Source organism: Helianthus annuus, chromosome 4 (genome assembly GCF_002127325.2).
Source record: "Helianthus annuus cultivar XRQ/B chromosome 4, HanXRQr2.0-SUNRISE, whole genome shotgun sequence".
Taxonomy (NCBI): Eukaryota; Viridiplantae; Streptophyta; class Magnoliopsida; order Asterales; family Asteraceae; genus Helianthus; species Helianthus annuus.
Genome location: NC_035436.2, coordinates 35,619,832 through 35,637,780, shown reverse-complemented (window position 1 = coordinate 35,637,780; position 17,949 = coordinate 35,619,832). Strand labels below are relative to the sequence as shown.

Genomic DNA, 17,949 nt, shown 5'->3' with positions numbered 1-17,949 from the left:
ATCGAATTGAATAACCTGTAGCTTTTTCAACTAACTAATATTATCTATAAGAGTATTTTTGTACTTATAATCCCTAAAAAATGCAACAGAATCTGGTATTCAGTATATTTGAAGATGTATTATGTTTAGATTATGGAGTTTTTTCCTAAAAGTTTGTTGGTGCAAAACTTATTTACCAAACTTCTAAGAAAACGTTTTTATAAAAAAAAGGTTTTATGAAAACGAAAATGCTTCTAAAAACGTTTTTATAATTTTTTTTATGAAAACTAAAATTCTATTTTGTTGAATATGATATTATATAAATTTTTTTAATACAACCAATTAGATAAAACAAGTGAGCTTGTTTGATGTCAATTTACTACCTGCTAACCCATGTAAGTGTGTGCACCCAACCAAGTAAATACACAAACATGCATAATACGAACAAGGCTCATATCAAACCCGTATGTGGAAGGTTTCGAAATTGAAATACTTGTAAACCAAAAATTCTGAAGAACAAGAAATTTCTTGAAGTAAAAAAACTTATTGAATTATACTATATATAGAACCTATAAACCAACATTGAATAACTTGTAGCTTTTTTCAACTAACTAATATTATCTATAAGGGTTTGTTTGGTATGGCGTAATGGAATAGATGAGTGAATGGAATGGACGAGGTAATGGAATGGACAAAGGAATGAAATGGATCATTACATTCCATAGTCTTGTTTGGTTACCAAGCAGGAAAGGAATAAATCATTATCTTGTGTTGTTTGGTAGGTAAGAAAAGAGGAATGAATTAAATCGGCGATCTATGGTGACGTTGATCGGTGGTGGCTAGTGGCGGTGGCAGCGATGGGTGGCGGTGGTCGGCAGTAGCGGTGGTGGGTGGCGGTGGTCGGTGGGTGACGGTTGTTAGCGGTGGTGAGGACGATGGTCGGGGTTGGCGGTGGTCTACGGTAGTAGGTGGAGGCGATGGTGGTGGCGACGACGGTGGGTGGTGGTGGTTGACGGTAGCGGGTGGTAGCCGCGGAGGATGGTGGTGGTAGTCGGCGGAGGGTGGCGGTAGTGGTCGGGGTGGAGGTGGTCGGTGGTGGCGGGTGGCGGCGATGGTGGTCTATGGTGGTGGTGACGACGACGGTGGGTGGTGGTGGTCGACGGTAGCGGAAGGTGGCCGTGGAGGATGGTGGCGGTGGTCGGCGGAGGGTGGCGGTAGTGGTCGGGGTGGCGGTGGTCGGTGGTGGCGGGTGGCGGCGATGGTAGTCGATGGTAGTGGCGACGGGTGGTGGTGATGGCGACGACGGTGGGTGGTGGTGGTCGATAGTAGCAGGTGATGGCAGCGGAGGATGGATGGTGGTGGTTGGCGGTGGTTGGCGGAGGTGATGGGCGGTGTTTGTGATGTAGGCTGAGAGAGAGAATGGAATGGAAAAAAAAACAGGGAGAGTGGATGGAATGAATTTGAGGGAATGGAATGACTTGTGTAATGGGTGATTCCATTACGTTGACCAACCAAACACACTTTTTTTCATTCACTCGTAATAGTTCATTCCATTCCACCTCCTATTCCTGCAATACAAACACTACCTAAGAGTATTTTTGTACTTATAATCCCTAAAAAATGCAACAGAATCTGGTATTAAGTTTTTAAAGATCTATTATGTTTAGATTATGGAGTTTTTCCTAAAAGTATGTTGGTGGAAAACTTATTTACCAAACTTCTAAAAAATGGTTTTATAAAAAAGGTTTTATGAAAATGAAAATGCTTCTAAAAACGTTTTTATAATTTTTTTTTTTTTGAAAACTAAAATTCCATTTTGTTGAATATGGTATTATATAAAATTTTTTAATACAACCAATTTGATAAAACAAGTGAGCTTGTTTGATGTCAATTTACTACCTGCTAACTCATATAATTGTGTGCATCCAACCAAGTAAATACACAAACATACAGAATACGAACAAAGCTCATATCAAACCCGTATGTACAAGGTTTCAAAATTTTATCTAATCGCCGGAACAAATTGGTGAACAATCTTAATCAAACGAAAATCGGAGTGAAAAGGGTTAGAATATCATTAAACTGATACTAATGACAACAACTTAGAGAGTCTTGAGCATTTGAAATGTGATAGGACACATTGCTGTAATCACTTGTACACTAATGCATCATCTACTTGTACATTTTAATCTGTACAACAATACTGATCAACACAACTATCGAAATGTCGACAAAAATGAGTAGGTCATCACGGTAACTTTGGATTTTTTTTTAAAACATTATAGTTTATAAATTATCACAAGAATACGTAAAATAATTATGAGTTTGTTGTGGAAAAGGATAAGTGTAACTAATTAGCCGTTAAAATAAAGGGATTTAAGTGAAATAATATGAGGCACTAAAATATAATTAGTGTTTAAAAGACCAAGTTACCCTCATTTTAGGGGTGTTTTTATAAATAAAGAAGGAAGTTCTTATTTTTTTGGTATCTTAAAATACCCCTCACTCATGCAATATAATATAGTATAGATATCATAAAATAAAATGCAAAAAAGGAAAAATTGTCGAAGAATTGTAGGAAAAACATCAAAAACTGGTTTGTCGGAATTTTGTGGCAACACTTTTGACGAGAGATTTTTGTCAAAAATTTGTGGCAAATTTTGTCATAATTTTGTAGCTATCCTGATTACTGACAAGTTTATTTCACACGGATTTTTTTTGTAGAAAATCTGTAGTTAAGACCAATTTTCTACAAATTTGCTATAAATTTGACTGTAACAAAGTATGTAATTTTCTAGTAGTGAAATTATCATATTATAAAGATGAAATTATTGACAATGAAGACGCATATATTATATCTACAATTTATGTAAAGACAAACAACAAAACAATATAAATAACTATAAAAAAACAAAAACAAGTTAGGTAGATCAGGGTTGGTATTGGGGTTTTTGAGTTTTGAAAGTCTAACCAAATTCCAAAACCCGACCCTTATAACTATTGGGTTAATCAGTTTTCGGGTATTCAGGTAACGAGTTTCTTCGCGTACCTGAGTGTCAGGTTAATTAATCGGCTATGGGTAAAATCGACCGGTCTGATATAAACACACAAACATGAATATTCTTAAAATCAGGTAATCTTGAAATAGGGTGATTACATGGGAGCTTTATTAAACAAACCTTTGGTAAAGCTCATTCCCTAAAAGTAAATAAATTTAAAGAAATACCTTCAACTTATTAAATTATTCATTAACAATACTTATGAATTCTTCATCCGATTCAAAAGCGGCCATGTTTTCGGGCAACAAACAGACTTCCAAATCAATGCTTCCTTTCCCCTCTCGTCCAGGATACGAAGTCACCTTCCCGTCAAACTTATTAGCATACCCACTCAAAACCGCCAATGCTTTCCCCAATCCAAATTGGTTTCCATACATGTCAAATCGGGGTGAACTCCCCATATGTACACTATTTTTGTCAAAATGCACATTCGGATTTACAACAAATGGGCTCTTCATCCACACGTCCATCACTTCCTTAATGTTTTTATCACCATGGCTCCCCACCGCTTCGTGCAACCGCAATGCGGCCCACCCAACACGATGATCAAGCAACTCCCCGGCCGTTGTTATTGCCTTCACCGTCTGAATCATATTACCTGTAGTCTCATAGACCCCGGTTAGGCTTATTTGTATTCATCTCAAATTAACTTTTCTATATACACACACCCACTAGAGGTGTTGATCGGGTACAGTGGCGTAGGTTAGAAAGGGCCGGGGGTGGGGGGCGCTCGACACACCGAACTTTTTGCTCAGTAGTGTTATGTATGTAGTTTTCGTATAGAAATTTTTAGGTATATACGTTTTCGACCCCACGGTTCTATAGAAATTTTTGGGTATATATGTTTTTGACCCCACGTTGGAAATCTCAAGTTTCGCCACTGATAGGGTATGTTTTTTCTTGTTGATAAAAGTACTATGTAAAAGTAGTTAGTTTTGAAAGTTTAATTGAAATCCGACCCTAGTAACATGTAGGGGTGTAGATCAGTGTTTCAAAACTAACTATATATCTAAAACAGATAAACAACAAGTAAATAAAGTAACATTACCGAAGTAATTTTCAGGTACAGGTGGGGATAGTCTGCTCCTGTTGTTCACGGCCATCATGCAACCAGTTTCTTGATCTACCGGAAACCGCCGGGCACGTGTCACGCACCTCCACACAACCGCGGAGAGCGACTGCAAAGTGGAAATCTTTGTCGTACCGCACTCAGAATTCGCTTTCGCCTTGAGTTTAGCAAGCGAATCCGACGAGAAGTGAAAGATTCGTTCCCTCAACATCGGGCGGTCTGGTCTATTGATGTATTCATCTTCATGGGTAAACGGGAGTGTGACAATCGGGTCGGATCCTGCCGGAATCCATCTGTCCAGAATCGGAGGACGTGAAATTTGAGTTAAATGACTGTTTTGCCCTTTAGATTGGAACATTTCTGACCATGAGTTGATGAAATGCCAGTACGAGGTTCCATCAACTAACATATGGTTGACGGAGCATCCTATAAAGATACCGTCTACAAGTTCTGTCACTTTTACGGACAGCAACGAGAGCTCGTGACCGTCGTTATTGACAGCTTGGTGATGATCGAAAAACGACTGAACAACCAACGGCACGTCCGTGGGTTTAACGATATCCGCCACGGTTAAATTAACAGACGAATGGATAAATCTAGCTCCGGGGCTATTCTCGGGGTTCAGAAACACGGTTAAAGAAGGCGGGTTTTCGTTTTTTACGGTGGCTAAACGGGCGGCGAGTGGGTGGAAATGAGTAAGTGTGGCGGAAAGAGAGTGTTTGAGGTCATCCAAGAAGGTGGTTATGGAGAAATCTTGATTTTCCGGTAACAAGAAAAGGAGACCCTTTTGAATGTAATTTCCAGAAAGCATGACGAGATCCCATGGCGACAAGTAAATGGGTTTCTTTGATTCTTCTGATTGGAATTTGGGGCTGATGAAGGAGTCTGAGATGATTTCAACGTTTGGAGAATTCATTGTATAAAATGGAGAGGTGTTTCGTTAATGATGAATTTGGGGATTGTTTTTGTAGAGGGTGAATGAGTGCATAATACGTTTGACCCACAACAGAAGGTTCAAAATCTAAACTAACTTCTTTTATTTTTAAACAACTTATTTTGGATCAATAACTATTTACGTATTATCGTATCATTTACGGAATCACTCGATTATATCCATCTTTAGTAGGCAACAGGGGCGGACCCATACGGTACTTTTATTGGAAAATCAAATATGAAATTATAAAAGTAATTGGAATCTTATCTTGGAAAATCAAAGATGAAATCATAGACACTAGAGAATCATTAATGATATCTATAAATTCTGTAAACACAAACAGCAAAACAAACCGGAAAATCAAAATACCATCAATATTCTAGTATTTGTACATAGCTAAACAACCTGAACAACAAAAACAAGTTACATGGTAGGGGTGTAGATCAGGGTTGGTATTCACGTATAACTAAACACACATATTAGAACATTATAATAATTTGCACATGTGTGATCATGTTGATAGATATAATTAACTTATAAAAGTGGTTAAATCTTTTTAGTGGAAAGAACTCATGTCCTCCATTTTTATTGAATATTGATTGGTCAAATATTGTGTGCTGTCATTCCTCTCTATCAACATATTATATAGATGATTACAAACGTGGTGATCTCCTATAATTATGCTATTCTATATAACAATACAATATATTCCATAAATACTAATACTCTCCCTCAGTCAAAACGGGAGGTTCCCAGATGTTGAGACTGGATTGGAAATCATCGAAAAGAACTTTCGGCAATCCTTTGGTGAATATGTCTTGCTATTTGGTACTTGGAGGGGACATGTAGAACCCGGACTTGTCCCTTGGCCACCTTTTCGCGAACAAAGTGAATGTCCATTTCGATGTGTTCCGTACGTTGGTGTTGAATGGGATTACCGGCGAGATAAATGGCACTTAAGTTATCACAATAGACCAACGTTGCGTGTGTGGGTGGATGTTGTAGCTCAAGAAGTAAATTTCATAGCCAACAAACCTCCGAAACAACATTTGCCACACCACGGTACTCCACCTCGGCACTTGAGCGAGATAAAGTAGGTTGACGTTTTGAAGACCACGATAGGAGGTTGTCACCCATGTAAACACAATACCCCGATGTTGACCGACGGGTGTCGGGGCAGCCTCCCCAATCCGCGTCCGTGTACGCGAGAAGCGAAATGGTCGAAGATGAGTGAAGGGGTAAGCCAAACGTGATTGTCCCCTTTATGTATCTCAAAATTCGGTTTAAAGCATGCATATGAGTAGACGTTGGGGCATACATGTGAATACATATTTGTTGAACGGCATAGGAGATGTCGGGGCGCGTAAAGGTGAGGTATTGTAAGGCACCCGCAAGGCTACGATACTCTGTTATGTTGTCTAAGGGTGTACCGGATTGGCTACTTAACTTTTGTTGGGTATCAACTGGTGTGGTAGCCGGATTGCAATCCATGAGACTGACTCATTCAAGAATCTCTCTAGCATATTTCTCTTGTGATAAAAAAGAGAGTTGTTGTGACGAGTAACGGATATACCAAAAAGTAGCTAAGAGGCCTGAGATCCGTCATGGCGAATTCCTTAGAATGAAGTGCCATGAATCGCTCTCGTAATGTGTCGGAGGAGGTAACTAACAGAATGTCATCCACATATAGTAAGATAAATGCTATGTGATTGCCTTCTTTAAAAATGAATAATGAATGATCGCATTTACTTTGTCGAAACCCAATTTTAGATACATACTCGGTAAAGCGGTGGTACCACGCCCTTGGTGCTTGCTTAAGCCCTTATAGAGACTTTTTAAGGAGGCACACATGATGTGGATAATTTGTATCTCTAAAACCAATGGGTTGGTGCATGAAAACTGTTTCATCAAGATGGCCATGAAGAAATGCATTTTTAACGTCCAGTTGATGTATCAGCGATGAGTTAGATAGTGCAAGGGAGAGAATGGTCCGAATTGTTGCCGGTTTAACGACCAGGCTAAACGTCTCCCCGCAATCAACCCCAATCTGTTGTGAATGGCCATCACAAACAAGACGAGCCTTGTACCGTTCGAGTGTCCCATCCGCTTTCTTTTTGTGCCTAAAAATCCACATGCTTCGCACTATGTTCATATCAGGCCGCCTTGGTACTAGCTCCCAAGTCCTATTATCAATAAGGGCTCGATATTTGTTGAGCATGGCACTTTTCTAATCGGGATTAGAGAGAGCTTCAGAGGGGGATTTGGGTAGAGGAGAGATAGATGAAGATATAGATGTGTGAAGATTGAATTGTGGTTTGGGTTTATGATACCCGACATTGATCTTGTGGTTATGGTTCTTGGTTTTACGGTAGGTGGTGGTATAACATGAGGCGAATGGATAGGGGATTGGGTGGGAGAATTTTGGTTTGTAATGGATGAAGAAGTGGATGGAACAGAATGTGTGGGGAATTGTGAGGTAGTCACGTGAGTGGGAGAAATGCTTGGTGGGGTAGGAGGTTGCATGGAAACGTGAACTGGTGAGGTTGGTGGGGTGGGATTTTTCATGGTAGTATGTAAAGAGGAGGTGGAGTTTGGTGTATGTCTTTTAGTTGTGGTGGGTTCGGTAGGTGTGGAGGTGTGACCCAATGAGAACCAAAGAAGGGGATGGGGTTCGTTGGTTAAGAATTCATAGGAGGAAGGAGGTGGTGAAAGTGTTTTGAAAGGAAATATTGATTCATCAAAAAACTACATCCCGGGATATTATGAGACGTTTGGTTTTGATATTAAAGCATTTATATCCCCGATGGTTGCAGGGATAGCCGAGGAAAACGCACGGATTGGAGCGGTCCGCAAGTTTATGAATTGACGTAGAGGGTAGGAGTGGGTAACAAAGACATCCAAAAATGCGTAAATGATCATGTGTAGGGTGGCGATTGTAAAGAGAATATGTGGGTGTGGAGTTATTTAAGACTTTGGTGGGTAAGATGTTGAGTAGGTAGGTGGCATGTTCTAAGGCATGATTCCAAAAATTGTGAGGGACAGAAGAATGTGATAAAATGGTACGCATGATGTTGTTAAGGGATCGTATCTTGTGTTCCGCCTTACCATTTTGGAAGGATGTGTAAGGGCAAGAAAACCGGAATGTCATTCCATTTGATGTGCAAAAATTGTGAAAAGATGTGTTGTTATATTCACGACCATTATCGCATTGGAAGCTTTTAATAGATGTATGAAATTGCGTTGTGATTAATTTATAAATTCAAGAAACTTAGAGTAGACTTGAGATTTAGAAGCTAAAGCATAAGTCCATAGAAAGTTTGTTTTGTCATCTAAGAATAAAATATAATAACGACACCCAGTTGAAGAAAGAACCCGAAAGAACCGGTGATGTCCACAAACCGTTATGCACTATGTCAAACGGTAAGTATGTGCAAGTAGTAAAATCATAAAACGGAAATTTAACTTGTTTTCCAAACATGCAAGACTCACAAATGCTAGAAGTTTTAACATTATTAGAAAAATTCAAACAAGGTTTTAAACAACGTAAAATATTTATTCCAGGGTGTCCAAGACGGCGGTGCCAAATATCTTGAGACACGGCTAAATACGATGAAACCGGGGCATGAGAAGCTTGAACGTGAGGTTGCGTAGGAAGAGTGAGTGGGTAGAGGTCACCAGAACTATCACATCGAAGGAGGTGCTTCCGTATGTGGAGATCCTCACATCAAAACCAAAGGGATCAAACTCAATGGAAACATTGTTGTCGGGGGTGAAACGACATACCGAAATTAAGTTTTTAACAAGTTTGGCTGCAAAAAGAATATATTTAATTTGAAATTTGGAAAAGGGTGTGGAAGTGTATGATTTCCAATGGTATAGACTGGAATATTAGTGCCATCACCGACGGTAATGTTTCGAGTATAAACCTTATTAATACAAGAAGTGTGATTGCTAGAGTTATTAGTCATTATACCTGTGGCGCCCGTATCCATGTACTAAGAGTGATCTGGAGGATGAAGCGAGAATGCATTGAAAGCTTGATCAAGTTCAGCTGAGGTGTAACTTGCTTCTGGTGCATTGTAGGCTTGCTGAGGTCGAGGGCCCAAAATTCCTTGTTGTGGGTTGTGGTTGGTGGACCATGTAGTTAGAGCAGTGGGTGGGGTTGTGGGTACGGGCATGGTGGTACGGCCCAATAATAAGAGTTAGGGTTGGCCCAATATGGAGGACGGGTGGCGTGATGTGATGGCTGGGCATTACATGGGTAACCATTCCAAGATTGTCCGGACCATTGTGGAGTGGAGGTTCTGCCACATCCGCGGCCACGGCCACGGCCGCGGCCTCGACTATTGTGGTTATTGGCTTGTGTAGCGGGTTGGGGTGGGGTGTTTATAGGGGGATTGTTTTGTTGATGAGAGGTGTGAAGAGCTGTGTCATTTGCGACACGATTAGCCTTGTTGGTTTCTTCGGGAATTAGTTGGGACGTGCTTCATAAAATGTTGGGAAAGGTTTTGTGTTTTGAAGAATAGAGGCTATACTACCATATGATTCATTTAAATAGGAGAGTAGTTGAATTACCAGTGTACGTTCATTAACGGGTGAGCCGACGTTGGCCAATTGGTCTGATAGTACTTTAACCTCCTAGCAATAAGCCGTCATGGATTGGAAAGAGTCAAGCTTGAGGTTGGCGAATTTTTGTTGCAACAGGACCGCCCGTGTAGCCTGATTATCATGAAAAATACTTTTTAAGGTTGTCCAAGCATAGCATGCGGATGAATCGGGTCGAATAATAGTGCATAAAAGGTCACTAGATATGGTGCCATAGATCCATTGAAGTACTATGACATCAAGACGATTCCACACATCGTCCGTTGGAGCAGGCGACTTGTCTTTGTCACCTTCTTTAACAGCGACGGGTAATGGATTTTCTTTGCGTGGAGATAGGTGGTCAATGACCTGAAACGCTCGGCAATGAATCTTGAAAAGTTCGGCCCATGATGCATATTGGCTTGTTTCCATTTCAAGAGTGAGAGGTATAAAATTTTTGATGTTCGAAACGGTTATGGCCGGATGTATTTTAGGGTCCATGATGGCAAGAAGAAGAGATAGAGAGGAGGGATTTGCCGGCGGTAAAGAAGATAAAAAGAAAAAAAAAGAAGGTTTTTAGGATCGGAAGTTTAGAGAGGTAGAGAAAGGTTTGATACCTACCATATTGAATATTGATTGGTCAAATATTGTGTGTTGTCATTCCTCTTTATCATCATATTATATAGATGATTACAAACGTGATGATCTCCTATAATTATGTTATTCTATATAACGATACAATATATTCCACAAATACTAATAGTATTATCATATTATAAAGACGAAATTATTGACAATGAAGACGCATATATTATATGTACAAGTTATGTAAAGACAAACAACAAAATAACTAAAAAAAAAAAAAACAAGTTACAATTGGTGTAGATCAGGGTTGGTATTGGGGTTTTTGAGTTTTGAAAGTCTAACCAAATTCCAAAACCCGACCCTTATAACTATTGGGTTAATCAGTTTTCGGGTATTCAGGTAACGAGTTTCTTCGCGTACCTGAGTGTCAGGTTAATTAATCGGCTATGGGTAAAATCGACCGGTCTGATATAAACACACAAACATGAATATTCTTAAAATCAGGTAATCTTGAAATAGGGTGATTACATGGGAGCTTTATTAAACAAACCTTTGGTAAAGCTCATTCCCTAAAAGTAAATAAATTTAAAGAAATACCTTCAACTTATTAAATTATTCATTAACAATACTTATGAATTCTTCATCCGATTCAAAAGCGGCCATGTTTTCGGGCAACAAACAGACTTCCAAATCAATGCTTCCTTTCCCCTCTCGTCCAGGATACGAAGTCACCTTCCCGTCAAACTTATTAGCATACCCACTCAAAACCGCCAATGCTTTCCCCAATCCAAATTGGTTTCCATACATGTCAAATCGGGGTGAACTCCCCATATGTACACTATTTTTGTCAAAATGCACATTCGGATTTACAACAAATGGGCTCTTCATCCACACGTCCATCACTTCCTTAATGTTTTTATCACCATGGCTCCCCACCGCTTCGTGCAACCGCAATGCGGCCCACCCAACACGATGATCAAGCAACTCCCCGGCCGTTGTTATTGCCTTCACCGTCTGAATCATATTACCTGTAGTCTCATAGACCCCGGTTAGGCTTATTTGTATTCATCTCAAATTAACTTTTCTATATACACACACCCACTAGAGGTGTTGATCGGGTACAGTGGCGTAGGTTAGAAAGGGCCGGGGGTGGGGGGCGCTCGACACACCGAACTTTTTGCTCAGTAGTGTTATGTATGTAGTTTTCGTATAGAAATTTTTAGGTATATACGTTTTCGACCCCACGGTTCTATAGAAATTTTTGGGTATATATGTTTTTGACCCCACGTTGGAAATCTCAAGTTTCGCCACTGATAGGGTATGTTTTTTCTTGTTGATAAAAGTACTATGTAAAAGTAGTTAGTTTTGAAAGTTTAATTGAAATCCGACCCTAGTAACATGTAGGGGTGTAGATCAGTGTTTCAAAACTAACTATATATCTAAAACAGATAAACAACAAGTAAATAAAGTAACATTACCGAAGTAATTTTCAGGTACAGGTGGGGATAGTCTGCTCCTGTTGTTCACGGCCATCATGCAACCAGTTTCTTGATCTACCGGAAACCGCCGGGCACGTGTCACGCACCTCCACACAACCGCGGAGAGCGACTGCAAAGTGGAAATCTTTGTCGTACCGCACTCAGAATTCGCTTTCGCCTTGAGTTTAGCAAGCGAATCCGACGAGAAGTGAAAGATTCGTTCCCTCAACATCGGGCGGTCTGGTCTATTGATGTATTCATCTTCATGGGTAAACGGGAGTGTGACAATCGGGTCGGATCCTGCCGGAATCCATCTGTCCAGAATCGGAGGACGTGAAATTTGAGTTAAATGACTGTTTTGCCCTTTAGATTGGAACATTTCTGACCATGAGTTGATGAAATGCCAGTACGAGGTTCCATCAACTAACATATGGTTGACGGAGCATCCTATAAAGATACCGTCTACAAGTTCTGTCACTTTTACGGACAGCAACGAGAGCTCGTGACCGTCGTTATTGACAGCTTGGTGATGATCGAAAAACGACTGAACAACCAACGGCACGTCCGTGGGTTTAACGATATCCGCCACGGTTAAATTAACAGACGAATGGATAAATCTAGCTCCGGGGCTATTCTCGGGGTTCAGAAACACGGTTAAAGAAGGCGGGTTTTCGTTTTTTACGGTGGCTAAACGGGCGGCGAGTGGGTGGAAATGAGTAAGTGTGGCGGAAAGAGAGTGTTTGAGGTCATCCAAGAAGGTGGTTATGGAGAAATCTTGATTTTCCGGTAACAAGAAAAGGAGACCCTTTTGAATGTAATTTCCAGAAAGCATGACGAGATCCCATGGCGACAAGTAAATGGGTTTCTTTGATTCTTCTGATTGGAATTTGGGGCTGATGAAGGAGTCTGAGATGATTTCAACGTTTGGAGAATTCATTGTATAAAATGGAGAGGTGTTTCGTTAATGATGAATTTGGGGATTGTTTTTGTAGAGGGTGAATGAGTGCATAATACGTTTGACCCACAACAGAAGGTTCAAAATCTAAACTAACTTCTTTTATTTTTAAACAACTTATTTTGGATCAATAACTATTTACGTATTATCGTATCATTTACGGAATCACTCGATTATATCCATCTTTAGTAGGCAACAGGGGCGGACCCATACGGTACTTTTATTGGAAAATCAAATATGAAATTATAAAAGTAATTGGAATCTTATCTTGGAAAATCAAAGATGAAATCATAGACACTAGAGAATCATTAATGATATCTATAAATTCTGTAAACACAAACAGCAAAACAAACCGGAAAATCAAAATACCATCAATATTCTAGTATTTGTACATAGCTAAACAACCTGAACAACAAAAACAAGTTACATGGTAGGGGTGTAGATCAGGGTTGGTATTCACGTATAACTAAACACACATATTAGAACATTATAATAATTTGCACATGTGTGATCATGTTGATAGATATAATTAACTTATAAAAGTGGTTAAATCTTTTTAGTGGAAAGAACTCATGTCCTCCATTTTTATTGAATATTGATTGGTCAAATATTGTGTGCTGTCATTCCTCTCTATCAACATATTATATAGATGATTACAAACGTGGTGATCTCCTATAATTATGCTATTCTATATAACAATACAATATATTCCATAAATACTAATACTCTCCCTCAGTCAAAACGGGAGGTTCCCAGATGTTGAGACTGGATTGGAAATCATCGAAAAGAACTTTCGGCAATCCTTTGGTGAATATGTCTTGCTATTTGGTACTTGGAGGGGACATGTAGAACCCGGACTTGTCCCTTGGCCACCTTTTCGCGAACAAAGTGAATGTCCATTTCGATGTGTTCCGTACGTTGGTGTTGAATGGGATTACCGGCGAGATAAATGGCACTTAAGTTATCACAATAGACCAACGTTGCGTGTGTGGGTGGATGTTGTAGCTCAAGAAGTAAATTTCATAGCCAACAAACCTCCGAAACAACATTTGCCACACCACGGTACTCCACCTCGGCACTTGAGCGAGATAAAGTAGGTTGACGTTTTGAAGACCACGATAGGAGGTTGTCACCCATGTAAACACAATACCCCGATGTTGACCGACGGGTGTCGGGGCAGCCTCCCCAATCCGCGTCCGTGTACGCGAGAAGCGAAATGGTCGAAGATGAGTGAAGGGGTAAGCCAAACGTGATTGTCCCCTTTATGTATCTCAAAATTCGGTTTAAAGCATGCATATGAGTAGACGTTGGGGCATACATGTGAATACATATTTGTTGAACGGCATAGGAGATGTCGGGGCGCGTAAAGGTGAGGTATTGTAAGGCACCCGCAAGGCTACGATACTCTGTTATGTTGTCTAAGGGTGTACCGGATTGGCTACTTAACTTTTGTTGGGTATCAACTGGTGTGGTAGCCGGATTGCAATCCATGAGACTGACTCATTCAAGAATCTCTCTAGCATATTTCTCTTGTGATAAAAAAAGAGAGTTGTTGTGACGAGTAACGGATATACCAAAAAGTAGCTAAGAGGCCTGAGATCCGTCATGGCGAATTCCTTAGAATGAAGTGCCATGAATCGCTCTCGTAATGTGTCGGAGGAGGTAACTAACAGAATGTCATCCACATATAGTAAGATAAATGCTATGTGATTGCCTTCTTTAAAAATGAATAATGAATGATCGCATTTACTTTGTCGAAACCCAATTTTAGATACATACTCGGTAAAGCGGTGGTACCACGCCCTTGGTGCTTGCTTAAGCCCTTATAGAGACTTTTTAAGGAGGCACACATGATGTGGATAATTTGTATCTCTAAAACCAATGGGTTGGTGCATGAAAACTGTTTCATCAAGATGGCCATGAAGAAATGCATTTTTAACGTCCAGTTGATGTATCAGCGATGAGTTAGATAGTGCAAGGGAGAGAATGGTCCGAATTGTTGCCGGTTTAACGACCAGGCTAAACGTCTCCCCGCAATCAACCCCAATCTGTTGTGAATGGCCATCACAAACAAGACGAGCCTTGTACCGTTCGAGTGTCCCATCCGCTTTCTTTTTGTGCCTAAAAATCCACATGCTTCGCACTATGTTCATATCAGGCCGCCTTGGTACTAGCTCCCAAGTCCTATTATCAATAAGGGCTCGATATTTGTTGAGCATGGCACTTTTCTAATCGGGATTAGAGAGAGCTTCAGAGGGGGATTTGGGTAGAGGAGAGATAGATGAAGATATAGATGTGTGAAGATTGAATTGTGGTTTGGGTTTATGATACCCGACATTGATCTTGTGGTTATGGTTCTTGGTTTTACGGTAGGTGGTGGTATAACATGAGGCGAATGGATAGGGGATTGGGTGGGAGAATTTTGGTTTGTAATGGATGAAGAAGTGGATGGAACAGAATGTGTGGGGAATTGTGAGGTAGTCACGTGAGTGGGAGAAATGCTTGGTGGGGTAGGAGGTTGCATGGAAACGTGAACTGGTGAGGTTGGTGGGGTGGGATTTTTCATGGTAGTATGTAAAGAGGAGGTGGAGTTTGGTGTATGTCTTTTAGTTGTGGTGGGTTCGGTAGGTGTGGAGGTGTGACCCAATGAGAACCAAAGAAGGGGATGGGGTTCGTTGGTTAAGAATTCATAGGAGGAAGGAGGTGGTGAAAGTGTTTTGAAAGGAAATATTGATTCATCAAAAAACTACATCCCGGGATATTATGAGACGTTTGGTTTTGATATTAAAGCATTTATATCCCCGATGGTTGCAGGGATAGCCGAGGAAAACGCACGGATTGGAGCGGTCCGCAAGTTTATGAATTGACGTAGAGGGTAGGAGTGGGTAACAAAGACATCCAAAAATGCGTAAATGATCATGTGTAGGGTGGCGATTGTAAAGAGAATATGTGGGTGTGGAGTTATTTAAGACTTTGGTGGGTAAGATGTTGAGTAGGTAGGTGGCATGTTCTAAGGCATGATTCCAAAAATTGTGAGGGACAGAAGAATGTGATAAAATGGTACGCATGATGTTGTTAAGGGATCGTATCTTGTGTTCCGCCTTACCATTTTGGAAGGATGTGTAAGGGCAAGAAAACCGGAATGTCATTCCATTTGATGTGCAAAAATTGTGAAAAGATGTGTTGTTATATTCACGACCATTATCGCATTGGAAGCTTTTAATAGATGTATGAAATTGCGTTGTGATTAATTTATAAATTCAAGAAACTTAGAGTAGACTTGAGATTTAGAAGCTAAAGCATAAGTCCATAGAAAGTTTGTTTTGTCATCTAAGAATAAAATATAATAACGACACCCAGTTGAAGAAAGAACCCGAAAGAACCGGTGATGTCCACAAACCGTTATGCACTATGTCAAACGGTAAGTATGTGCAAGTAGTAAAATCATAAAACGGAAATTTAACTTGTTTTCCAAACATGCAAGACTCACAAATGCTAGAAGTTTTAACATTATTAGAAAAATTCAAACAAGGTTTTAAACAACGTAAAATATTTATTCCAGGGTGTCCAAGACGGCGGTGCCAAATATCTTGAGACACGGCTAAATACGATGAAACCGGGGCATGAGAAGCTTGAACGTGAGGTTGCGTAGGAAGAGTGAGTGGGTAGAGGTCACCAGAACTATCACATCGAAGGAGGTGCTTCCGTATGTGGAGATCCTCACATCAAAACCAAAGGGATCAAACTCAATGGAAACATTGTTGTCGGGGGTGAAACGACATACCGAAATTAAGTTTTTAACAAGTTTGGCTGCAAAAAGAATATATTTAATTTGAAATTTGGAAAAGGGTGTGGAAGTGTATGATTTCCAATGGTATAGACTGGAATATTAGTGCCATCACCGACGGTAATGTTTCGAGTATAAACCTTATTAATACAAGAAGTGTGATTGCTAGAGTTATTAGTCATTATACCTGTGGCGCCCGTATCCATGTACTAAGAGTGATCTGGAGGATGAAGCGAGAATGCATTGAAAGCTTGATCAAGTTCAGCTGAGGTGTAACTTGCTTCTGGTGCATTGTAGGCTTGCTGAGGTCGAGGGCCCAAAATTCCTTGTTGTGGGTTGTGGTTGGTGGACCATGTAGTTAGAGCAGTGGGTGGGGTTGTGGGTACGGGCATGGTGGTACGGCCCAATAATAAGAGTTAGGGTTGGCCCAATATGGAGGACGGGTGGCGTGATGTGATGGCTGGGCATTACATGGGTAACCATTCCAAGATTGTCCGGACCATTGTGGAGTGGAGGTTCTGCCACATCCGCGGCCACGGCCGCGGCCTCGACTATTGTGGTTATTGGCTTGTGTAGCGGGTTGGGGTGGGGTGTTTATAGGGGGATTGTTTTGTTGATGAGAGGTGTGAAGAGCTGTGTCATTTGCGACACGATTAGCCTTGTTGGTTTCTTCGGGAATTAGTTGGGACGTGCTTCATAAAATGTTGGGAAAGGTTTTGTGTTTTGAAGAATAGAGGCTATACTACCATATGATTCATTTAAATAGGAGAGTAGTTGAATTACCAGTGTACGTTCATTAACGGGTGAGCCGACGTTGGCCAATTGGTCTGATAGTACTTTAACCTCCTAGCAATAAGCCGTCATGGATTGGAAAGAGTCAAGCTTGAGGTTGGCGAATTTTTGTTGCAACAGGACCGCCCGTGTAGCCTGATTATCATGAAAAATACTTTTTAAGGTTGTCCAAGCATAGCATGCGGATGAATCGGGTCGAATAATAGTGCATAAAAGGTCACTAGATATGGTGCCATAGATCCATTGAAGTACTATGACATCAAGACGATTCCACACATCGTCCGTTGGAGCAGGCGACTTGTCTTTGTCACCTTCTTTAACAGCGACGGGTAATGGATTTTCTTTGCGTGGAGATAGGTGGTCAATGACCTGAAACGCTCGGCAATGAATCTTGAAAAGTTCGGCCCATGATGCATATTGGCTTGTTTCCATTTCAAGAGTGAGAGGTATAAAATTTTTGATGTTCGAAACGGTTATGGCCGGATGTATTTTAGGGTCCATGATGGCAAGAAGAAGAGATAGAGAGGAGGGATTTGCCGGCGGTAAAGAAGATAAAAAGAAAAAAAAAGAAGGTTTTTAGGATCGGAAGTTTAGAGAGGTAGAGAAAGGTTTGATACCTACCATATTGAATATTGATTGGTCAAATATTGTGTGTTGTCATTCCTCTTTATCATCATATTATATAGATGATTACAAACGTGATGATCTCCTATAATTATGTTATTCT

At 40.4% G+C, this 17,949-nt stretch overlaps 4 protein-coding genes across 4 annotated transcripts; all 4 read right to left on the bottom strand.

Moving 5' to 3' along the window:
* Positions 1-3,079: 3,079 nt before the first annotated feature.
* LOC110936120 (uncharacterized acetyltransferase At3g50280-like) lies at positions 3,080-5,145 on the bottom strand. Its single transcript, XM_022178453.2, has 2 exons — positions 4,087-5,145; positions 3,080-3,636 (listed from the first exon to the last, which is right to left on the bottom strand). Exons 1-2 carry the CDS (start codon positions 5,021-5,023, stop codon positions 3,221-3,223), a joined length of 1,353 nt encoding a protein of 450 aa, XP_022034145.1. The 5' UTR covers positions 5,024-5,145; the 3' UTR covers positions 3,080-3,220.
* Positions 5,146-9,679: 4,534 nt separating this feature from the next.
* LOC110933202 lies at positions 9,680-10,126 on the bottom strand. The gene has a single exon (XM_022176435.1). The coding sequence runs from the start codon at positions 10,124-10,126 to the stop codon at positions 9,680-9,682; it is 447 nt and encodes a 148-aa protein (XP_022032127.1).
* Positions 10,127-10,681: 555 nt separating this feature from the next.
* LOC110936119 (uncharacterized acetyltransferase At3g50280-like) lies at positions 10,682-12,747 on the bottom strand. Its single transcript, XM_022178452.2, has 2 exons — positions 11,689-12,747; positions 10,682-11,238 (listed from the first exon to the last, which is right to left on the bottom strand). Exons 1-2 carry the CDS (start codon positions 12,623-12,625, stop codon positions 10,823-10,825), a joined length of 1,353 nt encoding a protein of 450 aa, XP_022034144.1. The 5' UTR covers positions 12,626-12,747; the 3' UTR covers positions 10,682-10,822.
* A 4,529-nt stretch (positions 12,748-17,276) lies between these two features.
* Positions 17,277-17,723, bottom strand: LOC110933201. Its single transcript, XM_022176434.1, has one exon. It carries the CDS (start codon positions 17,721-17,723, stop codon positions 17,277-17,279), a length of 447 nt encoding a protein of 148 aa, XP_022032126.1.
* Positions 17,724-17,949: the final 226 nt, after the last annotated feature.